We start from the raw sequence: 11,565 nt of genomic DNA on the forward strand, positions 1-11,565 counted from the left end.
TGCTACAATTTTGGCCATATTCAATATATTTCAAAATATATCAATAAATAAATAAATAAACATATATATATATATATATATATATATATATATATATATATATATATATATATATATAAACAGTATATACTGCATGTTGAAATGCGTTTTTATTACAAAATATATAAAAAATAGTTTTAAAAATACATTTACATTTACAATATTTACAATACATTTTTAATACAGTATATTGTATGTCTTTAATAATACAAATCTACATTTTTGGGATGCATTTACAAATATATGTCAAAATGACTTTTTTATATGTTAAAAAAACCTGAAGAATATATTTTTAAAAAATATATTTTTTTTAAAATGTAGATTTGTATTATTAAAGACATACAGTATATTTGAGATGTATTTTTAAAAATATTTTTCATATATTTTGTAATAAAAATGCATTGCAACAATATATGTATATATATACTGTGTATATATATAATCATATTTTTAAATATATTGAATATGGCCAAAATTGTAGCATTTCAAATATATGTCGATATATCTGGGAAGAATACTTTTAAAATATATTTAAAATATATTTTTCTTCCATGTGGGAAATGTTCATCAAAGGTATATTCATATTTTCCCAGCGTGAGATACAAGGCCCAAGGAAAAGGCTAAATTTATAACACGGTAAACACTCTTTTACCCAGGTCTAAAGGACTTGAGTTACCAGATAGTGTCAAAAGATGCAACCCGTATTCCAAGGTAGGCTGCAAAGCAAAGGAGAGAAAAGACAACTGACCCTAACTATACATGTTACAATCTGACTGTACAATCAACTAGATTTTCCAAAACGATGTCCCTGCTGAACCGACCGAGATTTGATCCATCTATGGCCGGCTTTAGCTGACTTCTTTCACAGATCCAGTGTGGTACCAGCTGCAGCATGGCTCCAATGACTTCCTGATCTCATGAGACACTGAGAGCAGTGGGATCTGTAGGCTCCTGCTGCCGTCAGTCAAACTATTGTGAGGAGGAAGGCTCAAGAACGTGCACCCATGGGTGCCCCCTTAGCACCTGGCTTGCTAAGGAGACACCTGGAACAGAGAGAAACGGACTGTGCTGGCAAGGGACTGCCAAAGAGCAGATAAGAGACCACCGATCAGGCAACTGTAACATCTTTTTTAATTTAAGCCATAAAATTATCCTTTAATGTCACTTCAAAGTGATATTAAACCTTTTTTTTAAAAAAACAAACATATTATACTTACCTGCTATGTGCAATGGTTTTGCCCAGCTCTGATCCTACTCTTCTCAGGTCCCCTGCCAGCACTCCTGGCTTCCCTCTTTCCCAAGTACCCACCCAGCAAGCCGCTTGCTAAGGGGGTACTTGTGCAGGCTACTGCCTGTTTCTGCTCTTGTGCACAGCGCAGGATCAAGATCAGGCTCAGGTAAGTATAAGGGAGGTGAGAGGAGGATCCTGCAGCACAGAAGGTTTTTTATCGTAAACATTAAGGCTTTTGTAATGTACCTGGTTGGAGAGTCTGATGTGAAGAGAGGGTGTCCTCTTAGCACTCCCGCTCGGGACCCCTGATAGGGTAGACAGAAGGTATCGAGCTAGGAGAGGCACGAGTGCCTGATGGGTCTGCGGTGACAGCTGGCAGGTGATGACCCGGAGGACCAGGATGCAGGTTGGTTGCAGATGAAGGTGAGCAGGTGCAGCAGCAGGAAGGTATAGCGGAGAAGCGGACAACAGTGGCAGCTGGCAGCCAGGAATAGTCACAGGCAGGAGAGGTATAAGGGTCAGGCAAGCCGGGTCAGATTCAATCGGGCGGATCAGGTACAGAGGAGCAGGCAAGCGGATAGTCAATGGATGAGCCGGGTCGGTGCAGGCGGAGTTCAATCGTGGTCAGGTCAAGCAGGTAGAAAACAGGAGTCAGAATACAGGCACAGAACATAGTAGACCAGAAGGCACAATTCTAAGTGCAGCAGGGGTTTAAATAGCCTGCCTGTCCATGTCAGCACATGCATGCGTGCGCATTCGGTTGCACGCAACCGCGTGCACATCCTCATGTGCACCGGCACGGCCAATGGGCACCTGGCGCTGGCGCACACATGTGCGCAGATGCAAAACTCTTTTTACCTGACAGCTTTAGAACCACTTTAAGGGACTGGCTATCTCTTTTACTTCCACCCCCATCATTCAAGTGAAGATAAAAAAGAGAAAGGAGTGGCACCTCCTTTCTCTTTTTTGTCTTATAGCTGTAGAGATTATATCCTCGACTCTTCAAGGAAGCTATAGCCTCTCCAGTGATTTTTATTGGATTTCTATTGGACTTTCATTGTTACCCATAAGATTTATTTTTGGATAATACTATTTAACCCCTACCTGTCCATCACCCTAGGCTTTCCTAGTACCATATATACACTTACTTCAACATTCAGGTGATGCTAGGATGCTGATCTCTGCAAACTTTAGAAACATGGAGTTGTGCACTCCTTTGTATCTTTAGAGTTCTCCTCTTGTACACAGATCTCCACAGGCTACTGTGTTTCTAGGTTACCAGCTCATATCTCCTATGACTGCCTAGTGCAGTCAAATCACCTTCAGTAAACAACCAGAGAAGTACTCTAATTAACGTATAGTTTATAGTCCCTGTAAAAATGTGTCTTGCATTTCTCCTGTTCTCTGTAATGCAAATAACATGAAATGTGCAATTTAAAGAACCAGGCCTGGAGGGGGGAGGGGGAGAAAATTACCTGTGAAGTTTTCAGGAAAAGTCCAGTACCATTACCCTTCTTTTTGTGAACATTTATATTGTTTTACATGGGACAAGAGACTAGTCCTGGTAACATCCTGGCAAGAGGGCATTGAAGCAGGAGTCATGCAAAGTTTTTATACTTCTGTACCACTGGGGACCATTGTAGCCAGTGTTAGTATGGCTGTATGTATTGTGCAGTTTTTCCAAGCCTCCACAGCTACACTTTCTGCCTATGGTATTCCATATGAGATAAGAACTTTGGTCCCTAGATGGTAGTTCAATTAGCAGGTCCTATAGCCATCCTCTGTGAATTATAGAATATGACTGGCAACATTGCTACCATTGCTTAGAAGTCACAATGACCTTGTTTAAACTAGCTACTAAAACTATAGGCATAAAGGAATGTACAGTATATAGCATGACATTTCAAACCTGGGTACACACACTGAGTTTTTTTTAAATTAAACTCACAGATTTCTGCATCCACACAAGCAGTATGAATGCAGAAGTCTCCCCTGCAGCACTATTGTATTCTAGGAGTAATGACTTCCCGTCTGTCAGAATACACTGATCAGCACTGCAGCCATTGGCTACAGTACCTGATTGAATGCTGGATTTCCAGAAGGATCTTTCAACAGAAGCCAGTCTAACAATTGGCTTCTGATGAACAGACACACAGATCGAAATTCAGATGGTTCCTTCTGAATCAGCCAAATTTCGATACCTGGCTTAACTCCTAGTGGTATAACAACATGTACCTCTTAGTTTTATATATCAGTGCATCAACCTTATTACTGTTACAAGAGCCAATGAGACACTGCAAAATTAATCATAACCCACAGGCCATGGGTTGTTCTTGCCAGAATGACTTCAACGGACATCTATACAACATCATACCAGGAATTTCATAATCTTGATGCTGCATATATCACTATATTTTGATGTAATCCAGTATGGTTTTTATTGTTAATCCTATTTTCTGCTTTTGGCGCAGTATTCAAAACTACAACCAAGACATTTACTACAGGAAAAAAATCAACAAGTACCCCTAAAACAAGAACAACCACAACTGCACGAACTAGTCTGTTGACAACACCCTGTACACCAACTTGCAGGTGGACAGAGTGGTTTGATGAACACCCTGTTACTCCTGGACGTGTTCTTGGGGGAGACTTTGAATCCCATCTGGCCCTTATAACAGCTGGAAAAGATGTCTGCTACAATCCTACGCAAATTGAGTGCAGATCAAAAGACGACCCCCAAAAAACACTTAAGGAATTACAACAAAATGTTCTCTGCCAGATCCCTGAAGGACTAGTGTGCTACAATAAAGATCAAGTTACAAATGGAGGCCAATGCTATAACTACATGGTCAGATTCCTTTGTTGTGAAAATCTTTGCCAACTCAGAACTACAGAGCTAACAACCCGCAATCGTACAAGCTATCCTGTCACGTGCACACCAGAATGTGTGTGGACTTCATGGTTCAACCTGCATTACCCAACAGAAAACGAAGAAGGCGATGAAGAAAATATTGAAAAGATAAGACAGTCAGGCAATATAATATGTGATGAAGCCTATGGTATTAATTGCAGAGCAAAGGATTTTCCTGACACCAGTCTTACAGATTTACAACAAATTGTCACATGCAATTTAGAAAAGGGGTTAGAATGTCATAATTCTGAACAGCCTAATGGATTGTGCTATGACTATGAGATACGCTATTTGTGCTGCGATGACTATAGTCACTGTGAAACTAAAACTACAACTAGAACTACAACTACATCTACAATCTGTCGATGTTATTTAAGCAATTCTGTTTTCTTGCCTGGTAAGTAAAAGTCTCCTAAAACAGTTGGAGCTAAACTCAAGGTACATGTAAAATAACACCAATGAAAGCAGTTATATGTTAAACTATTCTAAATGCAATATATATATATCTCACATAATATCAGAATTCAATTGATTGATTATAATCCCTTGTACAGACTTGGTGAAGGAGGTGTAGTATTTGAAACTGGGGGGTTTATTTACTATAGCTGGAGAGTGCAGAATAAGGCTCACTTCTGCATAGGAACCAATTAGCTTCTAACCTCAGTTTGTTTAATTAAGCTTTGGCAATAAATCCTAGAAGGTGATTGGTTTCTATACAGTAGTGAACCTAATGTTGCACTCTCCAGCTTTAGCAAATAAACCCCTAGATGTCTTGCATTTACATGAGCTCACATGGAAGATCCAGGCAGGAAGAGAGAGCAGAAAGATCACCCCATCAATCTGTTGCTGCTTCTTCTAATTCATAGTATAAGGTGCTCACTAATTGTGAACACCTTATGCCCCAACCCTATATGTGGCACTGGTTCTACAGGCTCATTAAAACGTCTGCATTTTAATCATGTGATCCCCTTTTTTATCACCATGCAGCAGAAAAACACAAGATGAAGAAATTAGCTTGTGAACAGCATCACTGACTAATAGCACAGATCCCAGCTTGCACTTTATATGCCATTTCTCTTGCATTTAACAGCATCAAGAAGGTGAAAAATGCAGGAACTTGAACCACATTTTACTTACAGCATCATTGTATGAGTAAGTCAGTAGTGTAGGTCATTCTATATAAAGTAGAACTATAGGCAAAACTTTATCCTGGTGCCTGCATGGCAGCTTGCCTGTTATAAGCTCCACCTTAGACTCCTCCCACATGTCCAGTGAATATATAAAATAAAGGATTAAGGTACCCCCAGCATTCTCCTTTTTTTCCTCATACCTTTTGGTCAGTGAATCTAAGTCGGTCTTCCTTACTTCTGCCATGAGCAGCTTCCACCTGGGTTCATCCTCTCACAATCGCAGTCCCTACTCTTGGGCAGCTAAAGGTGCTGATAAGGTAGGGAGTCCCTTCTGGGGGTCTTTTGGGACAGCAGTTGTTGCTTATCCAGAAGCACTATGTCTACCAACATGTTCATGGCATTTGCTGATGCTTAGAACTGAACTCCTCCTCCTCGCTCTCTCTCTCCCCCCTGTATACATGTCATATCACTATAATGGAGTACAGGGGAGCTGGGATATACATTACTGTGTACAGTTTTATATTTTGGACTCTTTATTCTAAAGAAAAATGTAATTTCATAAGCTTTAAGGGGGCGTGGTTGGGGGGCAGGGTTTGGGCGGGGCGGGGTGGGGTTGGGGGCGGACCTGGGCAAGGTTGGGTGGGGCAACTGGTGGAGAGTAAGTTTTGTGACTGGCAAGTAGGTCTGGACTCAAAATTTTAACCCCTGATCTAGGGGCAATCAAAGGGTTAAATGTGGGCCTAACAATGCTTGGTCTGTTTATTGTGTGCTGATTTTACTAAGGTATGTGCCTGTTTTTACCCCCCTTTTTTTTACAAAAACAGGCACATCCCTGCTGTCAGAACAGAGCTCCGTGTTGTTTACAATCACAGAGTTCTGTCTTGTTATCTGCTTTGCCAATTGGCTTTTGCTGTAACTAATCACAGCACAGACAGGGCAGCATGCCCCCTACCCAGAAGATCTGGATCAATTAATATCAGATACGTGATCCAGCGCAGAGGCCATCTTGCCACCGTACTTGTAAGTGAGGTGGTGGGCAAGCTGCTAGTTTGATCAAATGTTCTTAAGGCTATTAGGCTCCATGCACACTGGGGATTTCAGTAACGCTGGTAACGTTAGCTGTGTAAAGTCACGTTAAAAAGGTGAGTTTTTCATAGTTTTTTAGTGTTTTCGTATTAGCGTTTAGCAGCGTTTTGCCGGGGTTTTTTTGCAGTTTTTAGAGGGGCTTTTTACCAAAAAAAAAACTTTTTTTTGTTCAAAAAAAGGTCCAAGAATGGTGGTATGCTGTGATTTACCATGTTTTACCACGTTTTGATATGTTTTTCAGCAATTTTTTTTCCAGCCAAAGAAACGCCTCTGCCAAAAAACGTTGATTACAGTCTATGTGTGCATGGACACATAGGATAACATGCTGGGGAGTTTACTGGCTGTAGAAAAAAACGTCAAAAGCCAAAAACAGCAGCTGTAAAAACGTCCAGTGTGCATGAGGACTTATCCCTCAGAATCAAAGGTTAGCAAATGTTACAATCGCTAACTGAAAGGTAACAAATAGAAACTGACATTACACACAAATAGTTTTGTTAATTATTTAATTAATTACAAATAGTACAGGGGATATTTGTGACTTTTGCATGAATGCTGAGACATTCGCACACTGTAGGATATAGAAAAGCAAAAATATGTATAAACCTCATTAACTAGTTATTTTTTTCTTTTTACAGACACCATTATTTCCAGTATAACAGATAAATATGGATGCTACATATTAACTGTTTGCAATAAAAAATGTGTGATTGAGCAACATCGACAAGAAAACTGCCCTAAGACTACACCTACTACTAAAATTACTACTACACCTTATAAATCAACATCAACTCGTCATACTACTATCTCTACAACTACCCGTGCTACTAAGTTTACCACTTCTCTGAAATCTACCCATTCAACAACATCAAGACCCTCAACTACTAGCTTTACTACAACCTCAAGACCTATGCCCACCAAATCAACATCTCCTACATCTATTTTAACAACATCACCCACTCATTCTACTACAGTCCCAAAAACTTCCCCCACTAAAGCAACATCTCATATTACTACAGCAACATCATCAACCCCTAAGTCTGCTAGTTCCACTGTACCTAGCCATGATGTACCATTATCATCATTAACCACTCGCGCTGCCACTACTAAAGTTACTACATCAACACATTCAACCACTCACTCTACCACTTACCCTACACCTACTACAACATCAAAACCCTCAACTACTAGCTTTACCACAACCTCAAGACCTATGACCACCAAATCAACATCTCCTACATCTATTTTAACAGCATCGACCACTCATTCTACTACAGTCTCAAAAACTTCCCCCACTAAAGCAACATCTCATATTACTACAGCAACATCATCAACCCCTAAGTCTGCTAGTTCCTCTGCACCTAGCCATGCTGCACCATTATCATCATTAACCACTCGCGCTGCCACTACTAAAGTTACTACATCAACACATTCAACCACTCACTCTACCACCTCCCCTACACCTACTACAACATCAAAACCCTCAACTACTAGCTTTACTACAACCTCAAGACCTATGACCACCAAATCAACATCTCCTACATCTATTTTAACAGCATCGACCACTCATTCTACTACAGTCTCAAAAACTTCCCCCACTAAAGCAACATCTCATATTACTACAGCAACATCATCAACCCCTAAGTCTGCTAGTTCCTCTGCAACTACCCATCCTTCAACATCAACAGCATCAACCACTCACTCTACCACTACTAAAGTTACTACATCAACACATTCAACCACTCACTCTACCACTTCCCCTACACCTACTACAACATCAAAACCCTCAACTACTAGCTTTACTACAACCTCAAGACCTATGACCACCAAATCAACATCTCCTACATCTATTTTAACATCATCAACCACTCATTCTACTACAGTCTCAAAAACTTCCCCCACTAAAGCAACATCTCATATTACTACAGCAACATCATCAACCCCTAAGTTTGCTAGTTCCTCTGCAACTACCCATCCTTCAACATCAACAGCATCAACCACTCGCTCTACCACTACTAAAGTTACTACATCAACACATTCAACCACTCACTCTACCACTTCCCCTACACCTACTACAACATCAAAACCCTCAACTACTAGCTTTACTACAACCTCAAGACCTATGACCACCAAATCAACATCTCCTACATCTATTTTAACATCATCAACCACTCATTCTACTACAGTCTCAAAAACTTCCCCCACTAAAGCAACATCTCATATTACTACAGCAACATCATCAACCCCTAAGTCTACTAGTTCCTCTGCAACTACCCATCCTTCAACATCAACAGCATCAACCACTCACTCTACCACTACTAAAGTTACTACATCAACACATTCAACCACTCACTCTACCACTTCCCCTACACCTACTACAACATCAAAACCCTCAACTACTAGCTTTACTACAACCTCAAGACCTATGACCACCAAATCAACATCTCCTACATCTATTTTAACATCATCAACCACTCATTCTACTACAGTCTCAAAAACTTCCCCCACTAAAGCAACATCTCATATTACTACAGCAACATCATCAACCCCTAAGTCTACTAGTTCCTCTGCAACTACCCATCCTTCAACATCAACAGCATCAACCACTCACTCTACCACTACTAAAGTTACTACATCAACACATTCAACCACTCACTCTACCACTTCCCCTACACCTACTACAACATCAAAACCCTCAACTACTAGCTTTACTACAACCTCAAAACCTATGACCACCAAATCAACATCTCCTACATCTATTTTAACATCATCAACCACTCATTCTACTACAGTCTCAAAAACTTCCCCCACTAAAGCAACATCTCATATTACTACAGCAACATCATCAACCCCTAAGTCTACTAGTTCCTCTGCAACTACCCATCCTTCAACATCAACAGCATCAACCACTCACTCTACCACTACTAAAGTTACTACATCAACACATTCAACCACTCACTCTACCACTTCCCCTACACCTACTACAACATCAAAACCCTCAACTACTAGCTTTACTACAACCTCAAAACCTATGACCACCAAATCAACATCTCCTACATCTATTTTAACATCATCAAGCACTCATTCTACTACAGTCTCAAAAACTTCCCCCACTAAAGCAACATCTCATATTACTACAGCAACATCATCAACCCCTAAGTCTGCTAGTTCCTCTGCAACTACCCATCCTTCAACATCAACAGCATCAACCACTCACTCTACCACTACTAAAGTTACTACATCAGCACGGTCAACCACTCACTCTACCACTTCCCCTACACCTACTACAACATCAAAACCCTCAACTACTAGCTTTACTACAACCTCAAGACCTATGACCACCAAATCAACATCTCCTACATCTATTTTAACATCATCAACCACTCATTCTACTACAGTCCCAAAAACTTCCCCCACTAAAGCAACATCTCATATTACTACAGCAACATCATCAACCCCTAAGTCTGCTAGTTCCTCTGCAACTACCCATCCTTCAACATCAACAGCATCAACCACTCACTCTACCACTACTAAAGTTACTACATCAGCACGGTCAACCACTCACTCTACCACTTCCCCTACACCTACTACAACATCAAAACCCTCAACTACTAGCTTTACTACAACCTCAAGACCTATGACCACCAAATCAACATCTCCTACATCTATTTTAACATCATCAACCACTCATTCTACTACAGTCCCAAAAACTTCCCCCACTAAAGCAACATCTCATATTACTACAGCAACATCATCAACCCCTAAGTCTGCTAGTTCCTCTGCAACTACCCATCCTTCAACATCAACAGCATCAACCACTCGCTCTACCACTACTAAAGTTACTACATCAACACATTCAACCACTCACTCTACCACTTCCCCTACACCTACTACAACATCAAAACCCTCAACTACTAGCTTTACTACAACCTCAAGACCTATGACCACCAAATCAACATCTCCTACATCTATTTTAACATCATCAACCACTCATTCTACTACAGTCTCAAAAACTTCCCCCACTAAAGCAACATCTCATATTACTACAGCAACATCATCAACCCCTAAGTCTGCTAGTTCCTCTGCAACTACCCATCCTTCAACATCAACAGCATCAACCACTCGCTCTACCACTACTAAAGTTACTACATCAACACATTCAACCACTCACTCTACCACTTCCCCTACACCTACTACAACATCAAAACCCTCAACTACTAGCTTTACTACAACCTCAAGACCTATGACCACCAAATCAACATCTCCTACATCTATTTTAACATCATCAACCACTCATTCTACTACAGTCTTTAAAACTTCCCCCACTAAAGCAACATCTCATATTACTACAGCAACATCATCAACCCCTAAGTCTGCTAGTTCCTCTGCAACTACCCATACTGCAACATCAACACCATCAACTACTCACTCTACCACCCACTCTACATCAATCCACACTACCACATCAACTACTCCAACACCATCAACCCCTCATTCTACCAAAAAATCATCAACACGTTACATAACCACCTCTACTCTAACCACAACCAAAACTTCACCAATAGCATCAACTAGTCCTTTTATTTCAACAACAATTCATACCACTACGCATAGTACGACTCCATCCACTGCAACAAACCAGACAGCTACCACAAAACCAACAACAAGTACTGTTCCAACAACAACAGAAGGCTGCCTTTCGAGAGAGGTATTTATAGCTGGAAAATATGGTGCTAAATTAACTTTTTAAAGCTCTGATTTGTGGTGAATATTTCTCACTGTATATGTTATATATATATATATAGCCCTACTCCCTTGAGAGCCGCTGGTTTTGGGTCCCCCTCATTTCCTGCACAGCCAGGCAACATACATTTTTTTAACTTGTATCCAGACACAAAGAAGCAGTCCATGGGCATTTTTTGGTATTTATTAGGGATTTCAACTTGGATAGGGAAAAAGGGGTTATGGGATGCCCAATCTGAATTGAAGAACAACAAGAATGAGAACAACTTCCTTCTCTGGCATACTGTAGCAACAAACATTCAACTGTGTTCTCTCCAGAACAGCAACAGTCGTTAGAAAAGAGATCCCCTACTAGCAGTCTGGTGTCCCCCTGAGTGGATTTTTTGGTCCCAACTTGTAAGAACTCTCTGTCTCCTTAATGGCAAAAT

General features: G+C 40.4%; 1 protein-coding gene across 1 annotated transcript in view; it reads left to right on the top strand.

The window, feature by feature from the left end:
• LOC149445618 (mucin-5B-like) overlaps positions 1 to 5,302 on the top strand; it is a 124,644-nt gene extending 119,342 nt beyond the window's left edge. The window contains exons 17-19 of the mRNA XM_089653504.1: positions 696 to 750; positions 3,863 to 4,297; positions 5,272 to 5,302. Coding sequence (XP_089509630.1) covers positions 696 to 750; positions 3,863 to 4,297; positions 5,272 to 5,302 — 521 coding nt within the window. The remainder of the gene's footprint in view (positions 1 to 695; positions 751 to 3,862; positions 4,298 to 5,271) is intronic.
• Positions 5,303 to 11,565: the final 6,263 nt, after the last annotated feature.

The sequence above is a fragment of the Staurois parvus genome, unplaced genomic scaffold, assembly GCF_062004578.1.
Source record: "Staurois parvus isolate SC_StPar_1 unplaced genomic scaffold, SC_StPar_1.0 ptg000715l, whole genome shotgun sequence".
Lineage (NCBI taxonomy): Eukaryota > Metazoa > Chordata > Amphibia > Anura > Ranidae > Staurois > Staurois parvus.